Genomic DNA, 23996 nt, shown 5'->3' on the forward strand with positions numbered 1-23996 from the left:
CTGATGAAGATAGATTGGCATATGTTGAAATTTACTAACGTATGCATGAGGGGGTCATTATACTATTCTCTCCACTTTTGTGAATTTTTGAAATGTTCCAATAACAAAAAAGAAAAATATGGTGCTTTTCAATCACAGAATTTCTACAGAAATTCTCCCGTTTCCTTCTTTGATAACACAGGTTTACTATAAGAGTACTATAATCATAGGGATGTTGTAAGGAGCAGTGTAAAAAAAAAAGTGCCTTATGAAATGCTATTTTATTTTTACTTACTATTATTACTACGATTGCCGACACTAATTAGTTGCCTCCAAGCGTTCCCTTCTTCTCTCCCCGTAATGGTTTATTCCACTCTTCCTCCGGTTATTTCCCATAGTTTCTTACTCCTAGTTCCTGCACTAACACCCCTCCCGCAGTCCAATGGTTTAGCCCGGCTTCCCCAGGGGAAACCCCGAGGGGCGGAGCAAGAGTTATCTGCTAGTGGCCCCAGCTCCCTCTCCCCGGACCATTTGGATCGCTCCACATTTGGGGGTGGGCCGGTAATCACGGGGCAGGGCGCGAGTCCCGTGCTCCGATTGGTCAGGGCCGAAGTAAACATCCGGTAGGGTGGGGCGGGGCCGGAAGTGGAAAGGGAAGGCGGTGGCTGAGGCTGTTCCGGAGGTTCCGGACTCAGAGTCGGTACTCCAGGTGCCATGGGCAGGGCTGGAGCGCGCTGAGGGAGACTTCGGGTGCTGAAGGGGACGTGGGGTTGGGCCATGGCGGGTGCTAGGGCCGCCGCCGCCTCGTCGGCGGGGCCGTCGGCTTCTTCGGGCAACCCGCCGCCGCAGGAGCCGGGGCTCGGGGAGCTGCTAGAGGAGTTCTCCCGGACTCAGTACCGGGCCAAGGACTGCAGCGGGACGGGCGGCTCTAAGGTGAGTTTGGAGTTGAAATGAGCACAAAGATAACTCCTTGGCTTGAAAAGTTACGGAAGAAAGGCGGAGATCAGGGGTTAGAGAAAGGAGAGAGGGAAGTTTCCAGGGTCTGGACCCAAAGAGTAAGGGTCGGGTTCAAGAACCGAAAAAGTAAGAACTAAGGTCCGAATGAGCCAAGAAAGGACGTCTTTTGGTTTGAGACAAGGCGTTTGGAGGTCAAGGATCAGAGCTGAGAGTCCATGTTCAGACAGTAGAGAGGGGAAGCTGTGAAGGGTTATTCCCGTGCATCAGGTTGTGGGTACAAAACCCCCCAGGTTGAGATGATTAAAAAAAAAAAAAGTCTAGAGGATTGCTCTAGGTCAGAAGTCAGAATGGAACCAAGACATGGACTGAATGTGTTGCTTCCTTCCACAGTGTGAGTGTGGCTTTAGACTAGGCCCATCTCTTTTCTTCCCCTACAGATCAGGAAAAGAGCCCACATCTCCCTCTATTCCTTTATCAAAAGCAGGTCTTAGTTCCCGTCAGTCTCCTTATTGCTACACCTGGAAGGCATCCAGCCTGGTAAGACCATTCCCTAGGCACTGTTTGGCAGTCAAATGGGAATCTTGCGGATCCTCCTATTTCTTATTCCCCATGTGCTTTTGGCAGGTTTAGCATCAGGCTTTCCAGTGGGATTCTTTTCCGTTCTGGGCCATGAAACTCTGGTTTGGCTCCAGGGGATACTTGCTGGAACATAACTGCAGTTGGCATCCTGCTACTCTCTGGAGTAACCTAGGGAAGACTTCAGTAATGATGGGATTTCCCCACTCTCCAAACAGCCAAGTGATTTTCAGATCTTAGCCTGAGGACCACTGTTTCAGCATTGTCTGGGATGCTTGTTAAAAATAAAGGTTCCTTCATCCCATCCAGTTCTACTGAGTCAGAATTTCTGAGGTTGGGAACCTGAAATTTGTATTTTTTAATAGGCTTCTTAATGACATTCATGCATCTTAAAATTTGAGAATTCCTAGTTTAAGCCACTATGAGTTTTTTCCTCTCCATTGGTCTTTTGAGTGGCTGTGAAGGGTTTGCTGATATCCTCTTCCATCTTACACCCCTGAAGATTAGGGTTGTCTTAAGTTATAGCTGACTTTCACTGTAGCCAGCTTTAAAGCCTCTCCAGGCTTCCTGATCTCTTGTAGATTTCTCAAGATATTACACGTCTTATGCCTTTTTTCTAGTGGACCTTTCCCTGAATTGTGAACCAAATACGAGCAATGTTAAGGGGAGTTCATCCTTTTATTTGATAAATAAATGGAGTGTGGGGAGACAGCCTTGTCTGCATCTTTTACTCATTACACTAACTAGAGTGTCTGGGTATTTGTGACTAGAGAATGGGGAGTAATCTGGAGCAAGAATTCATAATATTTTATGGATTGTGGACTGCCTTGAAAATATAATGAAACTTGTAGCCCTTTCCTTCAAGTGCTTAACAGTTCACTGCAACACTGAGGGGTTCAGAGACCTCCCAAAACATACTGCATATAGATTAATAAAGTACACATCTAGGGCCTGTGTCCCAGCAACGTGTCTCTTCCTAGCATTGCATAATAATCACAGAGGCCCATGTCATTGCCAGTGACCTCTGCAGGTCACAAACTGCCTAATTCTCATACTCAGAATCCCAGAATCTTCTTTATGCTCAGGTCTCCTCCTCTGTGCAGGTTGAGCGCATTGAGAAGAGATGTCTGGAGCTGTTTGGCCGAGACTACTGTTACAGTGTGATCCAAAATGTGAATGGGGATATCTGTGGCCACTACCCCCAGCACATCGTGTTCCTGGAGTATGAAAGTTCTGAGAAGGAGAAAGACACGTGAGCATCTTGTAACTAGAGTGTGCCTGTCTGGGGAGGCTCTGACAGCTCATCCCCAGAGTCAGGAAGTCTGCAACTGGGTGGGAAACTGGGTGGGGTAGACTCATTTTCCCCAGGTGTGAAACCTTATCAGACTTTTTGTTTCATTCAGGGTTTGATAAGTTAGATTGACAAAGTAGCCTGGCCCGTAGAATGAGCGGTTGGAAATCACTATCCTGGACTTCTGTTTCTCCCCTACCCTAGGGCTCACTTACCTAAGACAGCTTACTTTACATCTCACCATTTTGAACCTTAGTGCCCTTTTTTAAGAGAGTGGGGTGGGAGCTATGCTATGTTGTTGACATCTTACAATCACCTAACCATTTATAGGGCTTAAGAGCCTGATGTCTGGAGTCAGACTGCTTTGAGTAACTTGGGCAAATTATGTAATCTCTTTGTCTTTTGGTTATCTCATTGGTCAGTCTCTTTCTCTGTTTAGAAAAGTGGCTAGTGTAATTCCAGATGATAAGTGGGGCTATTACAAGCCTGGCGTGGGTACTGTAAGATAGAAGTAAGAGCTACCATTTATGGAGGCCCTCCTAAGGCCCAAGTATTTTCTCTGGGTAACAACAGGTCATATACGAGAATATATATGGATACAACTCAAAGGTAGTCAGTAAATGGTGGCAGTTGTTTGACACTAATAAATCATCACAGCATGGAGGCTCCAGGCGATGCTTTATGTTGATTTCAAAGTTTGTTCCCTTAGTCTCCATGCTTGCTGGTGATTTTAAGAGAACCCAGGAGCTGTTGTCCACAGTGTCTGTGAAAGCACGGCCCTGGGATGTGATATTAAGATGAGTGCAGTAGGCCCTCACAGTTGAAGTATGCCCATCCGGAACCAGCTAGAGATTCTGAATCTCTGGCTCCAGAACCACTGAATCAAAATCACAGCCTAACACAATGCCCTAGTGATTCATATGTACATTAAGGTTTAAGAAGCGCTGCTACAGACAAACCAGGGAGAATGGTTAATTCTGCTTGGAGTGTGTGCGTTTAGAAGAGCCTGTGGTAGAGGTCCTCTTCAGCTGGAACTGGAAGGATGAGTAGCAGTCCTGACATGTCCTAAAAGACCAGTTTGTATATGGTCTTGATCATTAGGCCAAGGAGTGTGGACTTGTGGGTGTCAGTGGTTTTATTGTGCTAGTATCCCCTGAGCATTCATTAAAATCACAGATCTTAGGACTGCTGAAGCAGAATTTCCAGAATCTACATTCTTAGAGAGCTCTCTAGATGAGTCTTAACCTATAGTATAGCCTGAGGACCACTGCTATAGGCCAGAGGGAGCCAGAGAAGGCTTTGAAGCAGAGGAATAACCAGATGAGAGGAGTGTAAGAACTAAGCCTTCGATACCTTATCTGTAAAATGTAATCTCTGGAAGTGTGCCATCTCATGAGGTTGTGGTGGGGTTCACTGAGAAAAAGAAAGGGATTAGAAAAACAAATTGTATGTGGATCATAGAAATTATATCATATCCTCAATCATATAACTTAAGAACTCCTGAGATCTCTAACCCTAAAGATTTGGGGTTTGTTATACCTCCGTTATATATGGTTTCTAGCTCTTCCTGACTTCTTCCCAAATTAGGTAGACTCAGCATCTGCAAGCCCTTAAATAAAGTTTCTGAAAAAGATCTCTTCTTCCTTGCCCTTGCCCTCCTCTCCACCCTGTTCAGTGCTGGCTGATGGTTTTATGTTGGTGCCCTGAAGGCATTCTGATACTAAGCTCAGCTGTAGTTAAGATGGTGCTGCTTCAGCTAGACTATGAGTGAATCACCTGTGTTTTAGTGACAAAACAAAATCTGACTCAGTAGGTCTGGAGTGGGGCCCGAGCTTCTGCATTTTCTCACAAGCTCCCTGGTGCTGCCACCCCAACCTATAGTAGAAGTACATTAATGGACTCGGTCTTGGTTGCCCCACAGAAGCTTTTCCTGGAAGGAAACCAGCTCAGTGCTGATGCAGTCGAGCCCTTAAAGAAGGGGAAAGGAATGTTTGCCAAGGGCATACCGTTTGGCGGGTGTTAGGGTTTCACACACTAGCTCCCTTAAGTCCTGCAACTAGCTAGTGACGTAGGTGGTATCACTCCCATTGTAACAAAGAGAAAGCGAAAACCCAGGGAAATAACTTGCCTTTCATGAAGATCACAGAAGTAGTAAGCAGGGTGGGTTTAAAATCCGAATCTTTCTCACTCTGCTCTGTGCACCTGTTTGTCTTTTCTATCTGTCACCGTCACAGTTCTTCCACGAGCAGGATCACAGCTTCTAGGCCAGGGCCACAGTGGCATATTCGTCACCCTAGAGGAGTTATTGAATTTTTTTTTTTTTTTACTTTTTACTTTTTACTTCTTGTTAGGCCTTGAAGTAATTCTGAGTGGGCAGTGCCTTTCAGTTGAAGTGAAAGTAGTATATGCATGTGGGAAGAAACAGAACTTTTTGCTTCTTTACATGCCTGGCTTTGGTGTTAATAGGACACTAATTAGACCACATTACACAGGATAGAAGTGGATTCAGGAAGTGGTTTAGTTCTGTTAATCCACCCCCCAACCCCAGTTTAGCCCATCATCTGGGAATAGAAGTCTGGATGGGGTCTCTGAACAGCCAAGACATGTGTTTATTTACAAGCGTCCATTGAGCTGCTGCCATGTGGCAGTCCCGGTGGATCCAGGTGGAAGCCCTACCAGAGAGATGAAGTCCCTGCCCTTAGGTCTTTTGGATAACACAGACCAGTAAATAAGCAGTGACCGTGTAACAAGAACCAGAATTAGGGGAAGTACAGATGAGGCACTGGGGGATAATGGTTAAGTTCTGCACCCAATTCCAGCACAGGAGGGGTTGAGGGGTTCCCTCACATCACCAATTCTCAGCCACCAGCGGGTATCCTACAATTCAGCTCTATTTTGACACTGTCTACCCAGAGATAGCATCAGATTCCACAGGTTAACAGCTCAGTCCAATAATACAAACATAAATACACAAGCCTACGTTTATTCATTCAAATCTGAGTATCGTGTCAGGCATAGCTCAGTGCTTAGCACTGTAAGAAAAAGAGCCCAAGGCCAAGAGATAATAAAAATAAAAACAGGAACTACAAAGAATGGAAGCTGAATTGGTTCTCTGAGTACGGGAACTAGCAAAATAAACCACCAACTAGCCTAACCAGAAGTATGCCTGCTGCCACATTAAAAGACTGCCCAAAGCTCCTAAGACAGAAATACTGGCATGTTTTCCATCTTGGTTTTATGGAGTTTGCTGAATGGAAGCTCTCAGCCTGGGAGAATCAAACACAGTTTCAAGGCATTTAGAACTAGAGGGAGCTGCTGGTGTGACTAAGTGAGATCCTGTTGCAATAGATGATGCTGACCAGATCTGTGAGAATGGCCTGGGGCCACCAAAAGAGCAGAGGAAGAGTACTGTGGACAGTATTGTGTGCACTCTCTGTTTTTATTCTCCTGGCATCTGAGTTGAATTAGGAGATTATTTTGTACTGAAGTGTCTTTATTTCATGGAGAAACTGAGTGAGGGGGAATGGCAGAACTTGGTGTTCAGTGAGCCATGGACTTCCTAGGGCATGGCTAGGTGAACAGTGCCACTCTATAGGCACCTTGAAGAGGCACTCCAGCCTCTTTTTGCCATTCTTCCTGTCTTAAAAAAAAGAAAAAAAATTGACTTCAAAAGTAACATCTTAAATCAGACCTTTCAGAAAAATATACCATGGAAAGTGTAAGATCTGTTTTTTATCCCCTTGTTCTCTTTCCAGATTTAGCAAACTGTTGGCCCAGGTTTTTATTTGAAAATCTCTTTTTAACTTCAATTTCAGCTCCCCACTTGATAGTAATTATATTTTTAGTAACTGTGGCTTATGAATGTATCTATGAAGACTACTAAGAAATCAGTATTTTTCAAAGACAGCATCCAGGTAGACTTTTATTTATTTATTTGACAGAGGTCACAAGTAGGCAGAGAGGCAGGCAGAGAGAGAGGGGGAAGCAGGCTTCCCGCTGAGTAGAGAGCCGGATGCGGGGCTCGATCCAGGGCCTTGAGATCATGACCTGAGCTAAAGGCAGAGACTTAACCCACTGAGCCACCCAGGCGCCCCAGCATCCAGGTAGACTTAAAAAGTTACCACAGATGTGTAGGAGTTGCCGAACGCACTCATTTAGAAACAATTATTTATATGCATTTCCTGTGCAAGAACACATGGATGCCTAGAAGGATTAAGATGTAGAAGAAATTAAATGCCCTGTAAGACTTGACCTGGAAGCTCAACCTTATAAGGAGGGAACATGAACATCTTCCCTCTCTTCTGCTCATTTAGTTTCCCACCCTTTTAACTTTCCTGCCTCTCCTTTCTCATGCAACCAGAACCTCTGCCTGGCTGATTTGGGGCATTTTGCTCAGGACTGGTAGGTGAGTCTATAAGAAAAGCCATTGTATTTAGGGTATACTGATTTGATTATGGCTTTGACTTGCTGGAGCTCATCTCTAAACCTGACTCTTTCATGTTCTGGAAGCTCCCTTACCAAACCCAGTGCAGTAACTACTATATTTCTCCATGCCATGAATAGCTGCTTTTTTTTTTACCTCATTTGCTCCAGCATTCCCCGCTCTATTTGCTGTTTGGACTGTTAAAGATAGTTGAAATGTTGATGAAATATCAGAAGCTTATTACTTTCTTCTTAGCCTGCTCCCTGCAAGATCACAAAGATGGCCCTGTGATTTCCATAGGGTCCCCAGGGCACCTATCGTCTTACTCCAGGAGTAAAAAAAATGTACACTCCAGACTTGCTCAGCATCCAGTTTGCTATGTATATTTCTGTATTTTACATACCATGTCTTCAAAGTAGCTCACTTGCTTTTTCATTTTAAGGATTCTAAAATCAGGATGACTTAATTTTATTACCTATAATAGAGGTTTTTTTTTTTTCTTTTCCTGAAAAGCTTAACATATCCATGATCTAGAATTTAGGGATTAAAGCATTTCCTAAATTTCAAATGAGTATTCACACACACATCTGTAGACCTCTTATGCGGTCTTTGTGAACACACACACACACATATATACAGAATGCCCACTTAGAAGCCAGCCTGACCTGCCTCTTGTCTGTGCCATAGGTTTCAGAGCACTGTGCAGGTGAGCAAGCTGCAAGACCTCGTCAACCGTAGCAAGACGGCCAGGTGCAGAGGACGGTTTGTCTGTCCAGTGATCCTGTTCAAGGGCAAGGTAAGAATATACCATAGCCTCACACTCCCTGAGACCCTCTTCTGGGGTAACTGACTTAATGCAAAGTGTGTGGTCATCTTCTTCTCGGCGTTTGCCAGCCAAGTGTTGGGTGATTACTGGGTGCCTGGTGCTGTGTAAAGCAGGCCAGAGAAACAGACCAATTCTTATACTAACTTCCAGGAAGTCTCTCCCCTTCCAGGGTATAGTCACACCGGAGTACCCCACCCTGTGTGTGTGTGTGTGTGTGTGTGTGTGTGTTTTAAGATTATTTATTTATTTGTCAGAGACAGAGAGCAAGCAAGCACAAGCAGGGGGACTGGCAGGCAGAGGGAGAGGCAAGCTCCCCGCTGAGCAAGGATCCTGATGCAGGGCTCCATTCCAGGACCCTGGCATCATGACCTGAGCGGAAGGCAGATGCTTAAACTGAGCCACTCAGGGGTCCCACCCAGCCCTGTGTTCTGGAGCCAGTCTGCCTACGTTCAGATCCTGGCCCTGTTACTTCCTGCCTATACAAGGCCGCAGTGTCCTTCTCTATAAAATGGGAATAATAATCATGCCTACATCAAAGGTTTATGAACTAGATTAGATCAAGTAATTTAATACATTATTGTTTGTTCGTTCTTTCAGTCTTATAATTTACTAAGTGTTTACTGAATGTGTATTATGTTTCAGGCCTTAAGTAGGCCTAATACATCAGTGTGTAGACAAAAATCCTTACCTTCATGGAGTTGATACTCTAGTGACATTCGTTAATTTGGCTCCCCAGTGTGGTCTCATTTACCTATCTTTTTTATAATCCTTTGATGTAACTGATGTTCCCATTTTGCAGATGAAACAAAGTAAGTAACTTTCCAAATTTACCAACAGAGCTGGGATTTGAACTGAACCTAGAATTCCCTCAGGCTACTACACTGAAAGATAGGGTCCTCCGGTGTGGTGTAAGAGGAGCTTGGACAACAGTGTGGAGTGACTCACCAGTGGCCTAATTAAGTGAGCAGGCCATGGCTTGAGAGCACTGGAGGAAAAACAGAATGCTCACTGGCAGACAGGGGAGTGTGTTCCTAGCAGGTGGTGCAGCATGGGAAAAGGCATGGAGACAGGAACCAAAGGGGCCAGGACACCTCCCTGGCTGGTGTGGAAGGTGTGTGCCAGGCCAGAGAATGGAAGGGATTGAAGACAGGAAGCCAAATGCTGACCAAGGTGCTTGCATTTGCCAGTAGAGCAGTGTGATTTTTGAGCAGGGAAATACAGGAGGAAAGTAGCTTTTTCAGGAGGATTAGTCTGTGAGGAGCAGATGAAAGTAGGGAGAGCCTGGAGAATGGGAGGGGAGCAGATGCGGTCTCTCTCTCTTTGGTTGGCAGGTACACGAGCATGTGTGCTGTAGCCCCAGTAACATGCAGAATCCAGCTGTGGTTATCCAGTGTGGGTTGTCGAGTATCTGGGCAGTAAGGAGGAGAGATATGAGGCTTGCCCCCTTTTGCCTTTCTTTCTATAAAATGGGAGAAGGGCAAATGTGAAAGGGGAGTTAGGAAACGGGACTTGAGTGAAGGCTTTCTTGGAGAGGTTGATTGTGGGGAAGAGCTTATATGGAAGTTCCTGTAGCTGATCATCTTATAGCTTTTCTTTTTCTTTTTCTTTTTTTTAAAAAGATTTTATTTATTTATCTGACAGAGATCACAAGTAGGCAGAGAGGCAGGCAGAGAGAGGACGAAGCCGGCTCCATGCTGAGCAGAGAGCCCGATGCGGGGCTCGATCCCAGGACCTTGTGATCATGACCTGAGCCGAAGGCAGAGGCTTCAACCCACTGAGCCACCCAGGCGCCCCATTTACAGCTTTTCTTTTCCCCTCCCACTTTGGAAACTTTTCGTGTTCCTGCAAGTTATTGGAACTCCAGTTTAAAGACCACTGCTCTGTGGAGCATAGTGCTTGTCACTAGAAATCATATAGGTAATACTCAAATCAGTATTTGCCCAAGTGTGTTCCATAGAACAGTAGTTTTAAGGATACACTTGTGTAAAGCATTCCCTGTCCGTGAATGAGAAATTCTGCGTAGCTGAGTTGGCCTGACCACAGGCCCCACTTTCATAAAGTCCATTGGTCCATGTACACTGATCTAACAAAGGCTCTGGAATGTCTTAAAGCAGAGACACCTGTGTAGCTTTGTCAGGTCCGCTGTTTCTCCTTTGTCTGTACACTACAAGTAGGGGACTTTCCTGAATGTGTTTGAGAAGGGCCACACTGAAGAGCTGAACAAGTGGGGTTGCTAAATGGCAGATTGTTCACTTACAGACTAGGCAGGCCTGTGAGAAAATATTCCTAAGCCACTTGATGTCCGAGGAAGACCAGTGAGTTAGAATTATTCTGAGGAGTCCTTGGCATTCATAAGTGTTTATGAGGACTTTCCCATTAATCCTGCTTTCTTCTCCTTTTACACCTTCTTGTCTAGGCAGCATGATACCATTTCATACCTTTTGGCTTCCTCTGACACAATCGGTGTTCACTCACTTTTTACTTCTCTCCATGTGCTTCATTCTAATTGTGTGTTTGATATCTGCCATTTCCTCTCTCCCCTAATCCTAATCCCTTTGAGGACAGGGGCCTTGTCTGACTGTTGTCCTGCCAGCACCTAGCAAAGTACCCACCTGGCTTAGAAGTGGAAACTCAGTTCCTGCTTTTGGATAAAGCAGTAGTGGGCCCTGTGCGAGTGTCTGGGGTGACAGAGATGAATAAGGCGGTCCTTGTCCTCATTGAGCTCAGTGAGTGGCAGACAAGTGAACATGCAACAGAGAGGGAGATTAGAAAAGGTGGGAGAATGTGTTGTGTTTTGAAATGGGGATCTCGGGACGCCTGGGTGGCTCAGTTGGTTAAGCAGCTGCCTTCAGCTCAGATCATGATCCCAGCGTCCTGGGATCGAGTCCCACATCGGGCTCCTTGCTTGGCAGGGAGCCTGCTTCTCCCTCTGCCTCTGCCTGCCACTCTGTCTACCTGTGCTCACTCTCGCTCCTCTCTCTCTGACAAATAAATAAATAAAATCTTAAAAAAAAAAAAAAAAAAAAAAACAGAAATATTTTATCACTGCCGATCTATAAAAAAAAAAAAAAAGAAATGGGGATCTCATCCTTAGATGTGTGGCACATGGCAGGCACTTGGTAACTAGTGCGGTGATAGCAGTGTGAATTACCAATACTTCAGAGGCAATACCTCTGCTAGGTTGGGGAAGGCAGGTGTGTTAGGAAATGCTTGCTTCCTTCAAAACTCAGTTCAGTATGGCTAGTGCGACTGAGGAACTAAATGTTTGATGTTATTGCAGTTAATTATAGCTGTAACAATGTGGAATTTTTTTTGTTAAACAGAGGGCTACTTTTTTTCCCCTTTAAATGCTAAAAGTAAAAGGGCACCTGGCTGGCTCAGTCAGTATAACATGTGGTTCTTGACTTCAGGGTCATGAGTTCGAGCCCCACATGGGCACAGAGATTACTTAATCTTAAAAATCTTTTTTAATTAGTGTAAAAAAAAAAGGCTAAAAGTAAACCATTCTAGTTGAGATGATGTGCTGAAAGTGTAAAATACAGATAGAATTTTAAAGATTTAGTACAAAAAAAGTTAAATATTAATGATTTTTAAAGTGATTATATGTTGGCATAATATTTGGGATATAATTGGGTTAAATAAAATATAGTATCAAAATTCTTTAAAAACTCAGTTCAAGCATTTAAGGGTAAGGTGTTCTCCTCTGCCATTTTCTACCCCTTGTATTTAGCTTTCAGATGATTAAAATTGGGACAGGTCATCTTTCTTTTTTTACTCCCTTAAGAGATGGAGAGTAAAGGTCTGCCACTTTTATTGGTGTGTCCAACTTGGTTACTAGACAGGCAAATCCTACAGAGCAGTAGTCCTCATGCAGAAGTAGAGGCCACTCACAATTAGATAAATGGAGAGCATTCACAGTGCATCCTGCTTTCTCAGTCAAGAGCTAAGCTTAAAGAAAGAAATGATGGGGCTCTGGTTTAGAGCCATGAGGCTAAGGAGCAGGTCTCAAGTCTGTAGTACAGTAGAGCTTCTGCCAGGTACTGCCTGAGGACCTTGCTTCAGAGGAGGCTAGTGCCTTACTTGGGGAATTAGCCAGCTTGCCTTTTCAGTCTCATGAGTCCTCTGGGCCCATGTCTTGCTGCCTGACTTAGCAAAAAGGCAGGACGGATCTAAGGAATATGGGAGGTCTGGGACAGAAAGAAGTATCTGAACCTAGGAAGGAGTTCAAGAAACAGTCACAAAATCAGGAGCCAAAGATAGTGTGTGTCTCTGCTCTGAAAAGATTTAACAAAATAAATAAATAAGTAAATAAATGCAAAGAGTGAGATTTGGTGTTAGCAACTTAGATGATGGGGATGGGTGGGCATGATAACACACGCCAGTCAAACTCAAACAAGCTTTCCCACATGGATGCTGAAGATGGCGGAGGGGCAGGTCCCTTGTTCAGTGGCAGAGGCTACCTTCTGGGCTGCTGGGTGGCCATCGTGGCCAACTAAGTATGGCTAGACTTGAAGTCATGTGCTGTGAGGGCATCAACGTATCTGGCAGTTTCTACAGAAAACAAGTTGAAGTAGCCGGACTTTTCTCTTCAAGTGGGTGCACGTCAACCTACCACTTTGAGTGCCCTGTCGCATCTTTTGGTGGACAGTGCGAGGCCTCCTGCTCCTTCAAGACCCAGTAAGGCCAGGCTGTTCTGGACCGCCTCAAGGGATCCTGCCACCTTATGACAAGAAAAAGCAGGTGGTGGTTTTTCCCTGTTCCCAAGGTTGTATTGGAAGCCTACAGTAAAGTTTGCTTGGTTGGAAGTACCGGAGAGTAGCAGCCACCCTAGAGGACAAGAGGAAGGAAAAGGCCAAGATCCATTACTCGAAGAAAAAGCCACTCCTGAGGCTATGGAAACCGGCTGAAAAGAACCTGAAGAAGAAAATTGACGAATGCATAGAAGTCTTCAAGACCCACGGACCACTGGTCTGGTCCCAATAAAATTGATTATTTATTTCAGGGGTTGGGGGACCTCAAAACAAGCTGTTGCACCTCTGTTGTCTTGCTGTCAGAAATCAGACTTCCCTCTTAACGTGAGAGTTTCTCAGGTCTAACCCTGGGGATTGACACTTCCCTGCTATAGTTTTCTACTTCCCTGCTCTCCATTCCTGGGATGGTTCCCTTAGAGCAGCTCTTAACAGGGGCTTGAGGTGGGTCCATGGACGGACTTGGGAGAGTCCAGGAACCTCTAAAATGTAAGTTAACTGTGGTACATACATTTTTTTTCTGGAGATAGTTGATCGTTTTCATCAGATTTTCAAAATGCTTTTGGACCCAGAAAAAATTAAGCAGCTCCCACCAGAGTGCATCCTTCTCAGGCCAGCAGGAATCCCAGCCCACATCCTACATCACAGGCTGCTGGGACAACCTTCCCACGAATCTCTTCTTGCCCCCAGCCCTGAAAAAATATCACACCCTGCCTTGGGTTGTATGGAGGTTCCTTTTCTGTTATCCACCCCTCCCCCAAGCAGTCATTACTTCAAGAGAGCTAGAAGGTGACCTGGTGATGCCCACTCACATCCCTTTCCTGTAGCAACAAAACCTTGTTTCTCTTATTATCTAACAGATAGAGAAGAAAAAGAAGGCCTTAGGCAGTATTTTGCACTCTTTCGGGGACCTGCTTTACATTGCCGGTCTGTGTGACCCATTGAGAAATGTACTTCCCCCCTCTCTGTCATGCAGCTGCCCTCCTCTTTAATATAAATTCACAGCCACCTCACTGCCATCCTTAGCCTTTAGACTCTGGGTTAGTTGGCCTACCCATTACCACCTATCTCCTCCCATACCCCCAACCCTACTGGATCTCATCACAGTTTAAAAATACATTCTTTCTTTCTTTCTTCCTTTCTTTTTTTTTTTTTTAAAGATTATTTATTTATTTACTTGACAGAGAGAGAGAGAGCACAAATAGAGAAGCAGGTGGGGGGTGGGGGGGAAGCAGGCTCTCCTCTGAGCAGAGAGCCCAATGCGGGGCTCAGTCCCAAGACCCCGAGATCGTGACCTGAGCCAAAGGTAGCGGCTCAACCAACTGAGCCACCCAGGTACCCCTAAAGACACAGTCTTAAAATTAGATTTTGAAGTTCAGTCCAGTTGCCTGGTTTCTAGGAGTCTAGCTCTCAAAGTGATCTTTAAGTAATGAGGCAACGAGTGAAAAAAAAAAAAAAAGCTCAGTTAAAACTACAGCATTTCCTTGTTGAGGAGAGAAATGTAATGTAATCAAAACAAAACTAAACCAAACCCGAAGGTTTCTCCCTTAATTGATTCCTGTTTCCGAGGTTGCTCATCCCAGTGCTGAACAGTTCCAAATGATGATTAACACAGGCTTTGGAGGTAGATGGGTCTAGATCAAATCCCAGCTTACCCCTCCTTGTATGGCCTTATATATCATGTCACCTCCCTGTGCCTTCTGTGAAGTGGCAGCAGTGCATGCCACCTGCCACATCTACCTCATGGGCTCGCTGAGAATTCACTGAGAAGGTAGTGTAAATGTCTCAGTGCCATGCCCAGAACACACACATAGTAACACCGAATCCTACACACATACACATGGGACAGCCCCTCAGTCTGACTGGTACTCTTAGTAGCATTCTGGTGCCTCTTGTTTGGGAGAGACGCTCCCTTGACAGGGTGTAGATTAATCTGCAGAGTCCTGGGCGTTTCTTCAACTGTGCACACTTAAGAAAATCATCTTGGCCATTGGCCTGAGGGTACAAACTTGAGGATCTCCTGTACAGCCGAGTGATTATAGTATTAATATTGTATTCTGTGCTTGAAAGTTGCAAAGAGAGATGATCTTAAATGTTTTTACCACATGAAAGAAATGATAATTGTGTGACATGATAGAGCTGTTAGCTAACGCAATGGTGGTAATGATTTTACAATTTATAAGTGTATCAAATCAGCATTTTGTAAACCTTAAACTTAGACATTTGTATGTCAGTTATATCTCAATAAAGCTGGGAAAAACAAGAACACAAAAAAACCCAGAAAAGCATCTGAAAATGCTGTTTCTCTCCCAGCACATTTGTAGGTCGGCTACCCTGGCTGGATGGGGGGAGCTGTATGGACGCACTGGCTACAACTATATTTTCTCAGGTGAATATTGAGCTACCTCCTCTGACTAAGAACAAGAGTCCAGATACCGAGAATAGCCACCCACGCTACAGTGGCATAGGTAGAGAGTATGAGCAATCTGGGGGGAGACCGGGACCTTCTCTTCATCACTCAAGGAGATGCTGGGGTAAAGAAGACTGCCAGGCACACAGGACATCTGGTGCCAAAGAGAGGAGGGCTGTCCTTGGGGGTGGTGTCAGAGTGGGGTGGGAGGACCCTGGTCAGGAAGCCCTGGGGGTGGAGCCCTGTGCAACAGCCTTGGTGCTGACAGGTTTCTCTGGCAGGGGGTGCAGATGATGCCTGGGCAGATTCAGAGGACATCACCGAGGAGGACTGCGCTCTTCGGTCAGTGCCAGATTGTTATGGATCTGGGCTTGTATGGGGGTGGGATATCTGACCAGTGATGGGCATTTTCATACTGTGTTCGTCAGTGGTGCAGGTGAGTGCTTTGGCTCCTTTCCTTCCACTGCTAACTCCATGTCCTGGAAATAGGGTCATTAAGGTCCATCCCATAACTTCTCACCAGAGCTGATTTTAATGGCTGGCTAAGCAATCTCTCTCCCTCCTGGGCAGTCTCTCAGCCCCAGGGTCAGCAGGTCTGAGACAAGGCTCAGATGTCTGTTGTCTGTTTGTGTGTTCAAGCCCTGTTGGTTACAGGGTGTGACCAGGATGCTGACAGCCAGCCTGCTGGGTATCATACAGCACACCTGGTACCACGGTACAAGGCAAGGGCTGTAGTCCCCATGGAATAGCCTAAAGACTATAGATGTTACACAATTCATCAAGTTGTCTTTGATTCCATAATAGAACTTGATACAGAGAAGTATTTTAGGCCCCCTTAAAGGGAGGAAATGGGTTGGTTCACACTCTTCTACCTCCTTTCCAAACGTTTTTAGAAAATGACCCCCTAGGATATTTTGGAAAAGCTCCTTTGGATGGTCTGTATGGTGGAAAGTCTTTAACTAGTGTCAGGCATCTCTGGAATGCTCACAAGCACCTTAGTAAGATCAGTTGCCCCAAATCATGGTTTGGTGCATGAAAAGGCATCTCACTATGCCCAGTTCTGTCTGTCTGTTCCAAGAGCTGCAGCCCTGGCTTGTGCTCAAGAATGTTTGGCTCTTCCCCTGAGATCAGACAACCTCTGCCTCAGCCAGGCCACGTTCCATAGCATGCACTGTTCTTGGTGAGGAGACTGCTGTGGACAGCAAAGCAGTGGGCATTGAAAAATTAATGGTGACTGTGTATTCGTTCCGCTTTTGCCTTTATCTGTATGACTGATCAAAAGACAGCCTGGGGGGATTTGGAAAAATTTTATCTCCTTGCTTCTTAGACCTGCTAAGTAGAGGGAATTCACTTGCTAGTATTTCATGATCAGTTGCTAAAACAGCTCTAAAAAATCCATCTCCAAACAAGCATTTCACTCTGTTACATTATGAGCAAATCATGTGGCTAAAAGTGGTCAGAAATGGGAAAAAGGGGGGTGGGGTGGAGGAAGATAAACTCTAATGGAAGCTCAGAGACTCTATCAGCCACCAGCTTGCTGCTTTTTAGAACTCAGATTATCTAGTCTTCGGGCTTAATGTCAAGCAGTGCCAAAAAGCTCTTTCCCAGTTCCCGGCTGCAAATTGCTCCTCTTTGAAATATGTCCCAGAGAGCAGGGTAATCTCTAGAAAGTCACCTTCCCTGAAGCCAGCTGTCCTGTCTTGGCCCTCCCTCCACCTTACAGAGAAGGGAAACAGAAGTTCTTGCCAATGACATCTGTACTTCCTTGAACACGTTCCCTACCCCTCAAACTTCTCTGAATGAATGTGCAGTATAGCTTCTCCCTTCGGCTCTTTGTTTCAGAAGTTCCGACACACATCTTTTTGATAAGGTTAGAGGCTATGACATCAAGCTGCTTCGGTACCTGTCCGTCAAATACATCTGTGACCTGATGGTGGAGAACAAGAAGGTGAAGTTTGGCATGAAGTAAGTACAGGCCACCTCCTGAAATAGGCAGAGGTGATACGTTCATCACTCTTCAGGTCAGTGATGGTATATAAAGTTACCAAGGGCTTGCCACATGCCAGGCCTCGTGCCGAGGGCTTTCTGTACATCTTCTAGCTGTATCTTCAAACATTCTTGCAAGGCAGGTTCTACTGTGCCCCTCTTGCAAATGAGAAACTAAAGCACGGAGAAATTAAGTAACTTGCTCAAAGTTATGGGGATAAGTAACTGAGGGGCCGTGAGTCTCTAACCTGTGCTCTGCTGCCTCCTCCTCTTAGATGTTCTTGAAGATTCATCCCTTGGCTCCAGGTTCTGTACCACATCTGATAGATTAGAGTCTGCTTCAAGTAGAACAACAAAAACAGAAATCAGTATATATATATACCCAATTTTTACTTTACATATGGACCAGATCTTGATATTTGATAAGGCAAAAATGGAAAATAATGGAAGCTGGGTTGAGGGGATGAGATTGTAGAAGTCCCCCCCCCCAATTTTTTTATTTTTTCATAATATTGGCGTTATTTATGCTGAGGTTGTCTTAGAAAATAAGGCATACTGTGGCCTTACAGCTCAGCTTTGTGTAGATACCTGAATATTCCCTTCATCTATCAGAATGTCCTAAGTCTTTCCCTTTCAGATGCCATTTGTCCACCCTGTTTAGGAGTGTCCTCAGTGAATATTGGAGAAGACAGTAGAGGCGACAGTCCCCCTGAAGCCCCCTTTGGACAGTGTCTCAGTTACTTGCTGTCGTGTCATTCCACCCTCTGGGTTGGGGTGGTTGTGCTGCCTTCAATTGTGGGACTCAGCGGGAAGGTTGTTGTGGGTGCCACAGAATTGGAGGGTAACCTCTCTTGCTTGATGAGTTAGAGTAGGGGGCAGAGAAGTTACATTTCTTTTCTTTACTTTTTTTTTTTTTTTTTAAGATTTTTATTTACGCACTTGACAGAGAGAGATCACAAGTAGGCAGAAAGGCAGGCAGCGAGAGAGGAGAAAGCAGGCTCCCTGTAGAGCAGAGAGCCCGATGTGGGGCTTGATCCCAGGACCCTGAGATCATGACCTGAGCTGAAGGCAGAGGCTTAACCTACTGAGCCACCCAGGCGCCCCCAAGAAGTTACATTTCTTAATTGTTCAAAGTTAGCACTGCTACAGGGAATCATTCCTAGTTCTGAAGACTAGTTTCTTTAGCAAGAGGTTCATTTTACGTTATTGTAATACTCATTGGGGAATGGTGCATATGTGTTGTGATGCCATAACACATTGTGTCCTGTCTTGTAGTGTAACCTCCTCCGAGAAGGTGGACAAAGCCCAGCGCTATGCCGACTTCACTCTCCTCTCCATCCCGTATCCAGGTAGGGAGCTCTTTTCAGGGTCTAGTCTAGTGACAGGTTTCCTAGGACTGGGGGCTCTCAAGAGGCCATCTCTACTTAGGTACATAGGTATCCTAGAGCTTTCCTGGAGGATCTTATGTTTTGTGTTGTCTTGTTTTAAAGTTTTATTTCTTTGAGAGAGAGAGAGAGGGAGAGAGAGGGAAACTAAGCAGACTCCTTGCTGAGCACTGAGCCCAACATGGGTCTCAAACTCATGACCCTGAAATCCAGACCCGAGCTGAAACCGGGAGTCAGACACTTAACCAACTGAGACCCCGGCACCATGCTGCGCCACCATCTGCCCTCTCCCCCAGTGCCCCACCCCCCCAGAGGATCTTATACTGATCAGCATAGGACACCATGGCTCTCAGTTTTAAGCTTTCACACTTAGGGTAGGACACTGTCCTGGAAGGCACTTTCTATTTGGGGTCCAGGGATTAACTCCTGGCTCAGGTACTACTACTGCTATAACCCTGAGCAAGTTACTTCACCTCTCCAAGCCTCAGCTTTTCTCAGGTGTCATTTGGTACTTGGAAGGGCTTAAACTCAAGGTTTTGTTGTGAAGCTTAGATGGGGTCATGTTTGTGAAAGTACTCTGTGCAGATAAAATACTATTTCAGCATTAAACATTACTGGCTACTCTGTGTCAGCAACTAATGATGTTGCGCTGGCCTTTGTGGTTGTGAACCTTTGAATGTCTGTCTTGGGGTGATCAAGTTATTTATGGAAATTGCTCTAAGTGAGGCCCTAGGTGATGAAGAATATGATTGCCGTGTCCCCAGTTGTACACCATTGGTGACCTCACCATGTTGTAAACACTTTGGTGTACACAGAGCTAGCTGCATTTGTCTCTGGTGCCCTGATATGTGTGAGACCTGTGGCCAGGGCAGTACTGAATGTACTGGATAGTACATTAGTCCAGTTGGTAACATTGAAGCTTTCTGACAATACCTGCTTGTTCAGCAAGGGAGGCCAGAAGAGCCCTAATGTCAGCACAAGACTTTGTCAACAGCAGGAAGTGTTCTTTCTCTCCTTGACATCTCTTTTCTGCTTCTCAGCATCAGCATCTGACTTCCATCCTATGCTGGACCTCTAGCACCATAGAGCTAATAGCAAAAGCTGGCCAGTGACAACAGGTTGTTGTACAGCTGGGTCTTCTCATTAGAACTACAGGGTTATCAGTGCCTGGCAGGAGAGGGTATCCTCCCCATTGTGAGCTGGTGGTATTCAAACCATGACCGTTGATAGCCCAGCACTCTTACTGTAGTGGCCTCTCCTGGAATCTCTCTTCACTCTTCTCTGCCAGCTTAGTGGTTAGTGCCATATAGAGCAGGGCAAGAGTCTCAGCCTTATAGTTCTGTGTGTCTTTGAACAAGCACCTCAGCCCCATCTCGCAGTGGCTTCATCCTCCATAAAAATGAAGATAATGGTGCTTATTTCAAGGTAAAGTCCCAAATTTATCCCTAACACATGCTCAGTAAACACTAGGCTAAATGATGGGTACACAGGGAGGAAAGGCTCAGGGAAGTTCCTCTTTCCTGAAAGCTGCTGGGGCAGAGGCAAACCATGCTGCTGCTGCTGTGGGCTTGACAGTCTCAGAGCCACACTGTGACAAAGTGCCCCCCCCCCGGCCCCTGGCCCCCGCCCCCCTCCCCACAGAGTGTCTGTGCTGGAGCAGTTAGATTTTCAGACCCAGCTCCCAACTCCCAGGAGATGTTTTGGGGGTCTGCAGGCCAAAGTACTCTGCTGAACAAGAAGAGTCAGTGCTGTGTGAGGAGCCACGCATTGCTTTCTTTGTTTATATTTACGTTTTAAGTAGAGCTTGGTTTAGAAAAAATAGTTTTGCTAGAAGTTTGCATACCACTGCCCCAGAACTGTAGCACCATATCCTTTCTGCTGTAGTGTGGCAACTTGCCAGAAGACTCCCCAAATCTTAACACCCGTTGACCCCGTGATGCAGCGGGCCTTAAGGCAGCCAATATGAGGCTGAACATGTTCATCATGATGTCTGTTCATACTAGCAGAACATGAGAAGAAGCATTCTCATTAGTCAGAATGGTGATTACATAGTCATAGAAAAATGCTTAGACTTTTTGATATAGAAAGATGCTTAAGATGTGAAGCAGGACACAGAATTTTATAGTACAATGTCAGTGTCAACAATGTAAGGGAAAAAATGCTTTCACAAAAGGGCCAGCAGGAAATAGCCAAAATGGTAAGATGCTACAACCTGTGAATTTTTTTCCCTGTTCTTCCCAAGGTTTCTATGTACTACATCTGATAGTTGTGTGTGTGTGTATTAGTGGGAGGGAAATCAATAGGGTCCAAATCAATAGAAACCATAAAGCCAGAGGTGGGGGAGATGCCATCACACATCCGGGTAAGGGGATGGGGGAAGCACTTTTTACCTGCTATGCTTATGTTCTTGAATTTCTTTACAAGTCTGGATTATTTCTTCTCAAGGAAAAGAAACAGTTCGCATTACCGAAACCCCAGTCATGAGCCGCGCTTTGTAGCTGTTCATGGCATCTCAGCTGAGTCCTCTGAAGACCGTGAGGCCAGCCAGGTGCTCTGATGCTCTCAGTTCTAACTCTGTCAGATGAACTTGGATTTGGACTGGCCCTTGACACGGGGAAGTGTTCTGGGAGCACTTCCTTCAACATACCAAAATAGCCGAAGACTCAGCTGCACAAGTCTGATTGGTTTTTTCCTTGAGCCAGTGGCTCTTTCCACCCCCGCTTTTGGTCTTATCCCTCTTGTCTCTCAGTGGGTTCAGGAGCCTGTTCAGGTAATGAATGTCAGGCATTTCCCTGGGTACTGAATCTATTTTAAGTCTATCCATTTCTCCCAAGAAATTGCCTCTGCATCACAGGCTGGCCGGAACTCAGCCCTGAGCCTGCAGTGTTGATTTGAGTAGGTCGAGTTTGGGGAAAAAAACAGTCCTTCAAAGGAGCTCTGATCAATAATTGGTGGCTTTTCTAAAGCTGGGCTCATAAGCCCAGGGCCTCTGTCTGATATTTGTATTTCTTCTTTCTGCCAGGAGGGCACCCTAGAATAGACTGGAGTGTTAGAGCTGAGGATGGTTTCCTGACTTCTCAGTCAGCAGTGAGGCCTTGAGGGATTAGAGTGCAGAAATGTGTGTGGAATGGAAGCCCAGGATATAGGACATGGGCTGCATTTCCAGACCTCCTTCTCCAAAGGAACCTTTCCTATCTTCCCTGGGGTGGCCTCACACAGGAGGGGAGGTTGGCCCAAGAGTAGCTGGGGAAGTTTCATGTGAATTTCTTTGGCCTGTGGCCCCCTCCCCAGAATTCCAGTAGCTCTTTATTGCCATTGGGTGGGGACCTCACTACACTTGGACCTGTGGCCAAAGGCATGTGGCCTCCAAAGTTTGTATTGGTTCTGGTTGAGGAAGTGAGAATAACTTCAAGAAGCTACGTTGAAGTGCCTTCTCCCACTCTTAAGGTCATAGCAGCCCCAGGATGCTCCCCGTGCTATGGTGGATGAGTGAGCCTCATTGTCTGTGAGGCAAGCAGTTGACCATAAGCAGCAGGGCTGGCCATGTGGGCCCTTCCTGCAGCAGCAGCAGCAGCATGGTATAATCAACCACCATTATTTATAACACTAATGGCTATCATTTGAAAGACATCTGTACCTGTGCTTGCTAGTGTTTTATATGTTATTGTTTCATTTTTAACCATTTCATAAATGAGAAAATCAAGGCCTAGGGAAGTTACACCACCTGCTTGCAGTCACAGAGCTAAGTGAAAGGCTGAGATTTGAAGCCGAGAATGTTGCTGAAACCCTTTCTCTCCACAGTTCCTCTCTGTATTCCTGAGGGCCTACTCTGGCAGAGTTTCTTACAGTTTTCCTAGAGAATGAGACAGGAAAGCACCTCTCAGCGAGGTCTTTTGGCGATGGATATGTCTCTTGAGCACCTGTCACATTTCAGGCACTGTCTGTGGTCTTTTCCACTATGTCACCAGAGGCCTGTGAGGTTGGTGGTAGGAGGGAGAATGATCCTCAGTTACTAGGGAGGTGGCTGAGAAAAGTACTGTTGACACTCAGATCGTAAACCACGCTTTGTTTGCTGGCCGTTGGCACTTCAGGGACAAGTAGGACAAAGGACCTGAAATCAGGGAGAAGTGACCAGTATCCACTGAGCCCAGATGGAGAAAGATACAAAGAGGTCTGCAGGCTGACAGTACCTTATCAGGAAGGCTTGTAACTGGAAACCTAAGGAGCACTAGCTCTTCCCTGTCCATGCCGGTCCATAGCCGTGTCAGCTGTGGTCACATATGGGGCCCACCAGTATGGAAAAGCTTATGACTTGGTAGCTGCTTTGGTCCTTTAGCATCTCAGGAAACTGGGCTAGCAAAGGTGATGTCTTAACTCTGCCCTTCTTTTCCAGGCTGTGAATTTTTCAAGGAATATAAGGATCGGGATTACATGGCTGAAGGGCTCATTTTTAACTGGAAGCAGGTATGAGCAGTAACAATCATCAACAATCATCTTAACATTTCTTTGCAAAGGGAGGGCATGGAGAACAGGTTGCAGTCTTTTTGGGGAAAACAACTACCTTTTCCTTTCTCTTCTCTGCCATGGATGAGTATCATTATTTTCCCTCCCTCTTGTCTTTGTGTGTACATGTTGAAGTTCTCATATATGCTTTCCTCTCCCCTTTTAATTTATCCCTTTCTTCAAAGGTTTTTTTTTTTTCAGGGACAGGATAGGAAATATCCTTCCTCTCTGCTCTACCATCTGCGTAAAAAGTGGGACCAGCATTCTGTTCCTTTCCCAGTCGGCAGAAGCCGGCCACGGGAGCCTGCTGGATGCTGACTGTAGATTCATCATGTCTGTTTTGGCAGCAAACACTAGAATGGCCCACTGGAAAACTCCACTTGGAAGCAGTGTCTAGTCCCTTTGATTTTAAAACTGTCCCTTCGAGGGCAGCATATGTTTCTGGCCCAGAGAAGGCAAGCACTGTGGAGGGATGTTGTGCCTGCCTTTGGTGGCCACAGCTTCAGGGTTATGACCTGCCTGTCACCATGGCTTCTCCTGCTCGCCTCTTGCATCTCACAAGTGTCTTTATACCCCCAGGACTATGTCGATGCCCCACTGAGCATCCCTGATTTCCTGACTTCCTCTCTGAACATTGACTGGAGCCAATATCAGGTGAGGGGCCTGACTGGAGCAGGGCAGGATAAGGGAGGGGGATGGAGGGGATGCCTGATGCCTGCCCCAGAAGTCCTTCATGCAGATACCAGAAGGTCCAGCTGGTGCCCTCTGACCTCTCACACACAGCCTAGGAAAGAAGGAGCTGCTTATCCATTTAGCTCTCTCCCGATTTGCTCTTGGCCCAGAAAATCAAAGCTTTCTGATCATGACTCACTCAAAGGTTTATGTCTAACAGCAGCTTCTGTTTCCAGAGGA

General features: G+C 45.7%; 1 protein-coding gene across 5 annotated transcripts in view; it reads left to right on the top strand.

Moving 5' to 3' along the window:
- Window positions 1-619: 619 nt before the first annotated feature.
- The window catches only part of MTMR14 (myotubularin related protein 14), a 45979-nt gene continuing 22602 nt past the window's right edge, over window positions 620-23996 (top strand). For 3 of the 5 annotated variants that reach the window (XM_059390235.1, XM_059390237.1, XM_059390241.1), the window contains exons 1-9: window positions 620-912; window positions 2616-2764; window positions 7914-8022; window positions 15114-15189; window positions 15492-15552; window positions 17053-17175; window positions 18472-18545; window positions 22975-23045; window positions 23664-23738. In XM_059390235.1, coding sequence (XP_059246218.1) covers window positions 757-912; window positions 2616-2764; window positions 7914-8022; window positions 15114-15189; window positions 15492-15552; window positions 17053-17175; window positions 18472-18545; window positions 22975-23045; window positions 23664-23738 — 894 coding nt within the window. In that variant the 5' untranslated portion in view covers window positions 620-756. The remainder of the gene's footprint in view (window positions 913-2615; window positions 2765-7913; window positions 8023-15113; window positions 15190-15491; window positions 15553-17052; window positions 17176-18471; window positions 18546-22974; window positions 23046-23663; window positions 23739-23996) is intronic. The other 2 variants (XM_059390236.1, XM_059390240.1) reach the window with 1 other exon arrangement.

Source organism: Mustela nigripes, chromosome 2, assembly GCF_022355385.1.
Source record: "Mustela nigripes isolate SB6536 chromosome 2, MUSNIG.SB6536, whole genome shotgun sequence".
Taxonomy (NCBI): Eukaryota; Metazoa; Chordata; class Mammalia; order Carnivora; family Mustelidae; genus Mustela; species Mustela nigripes.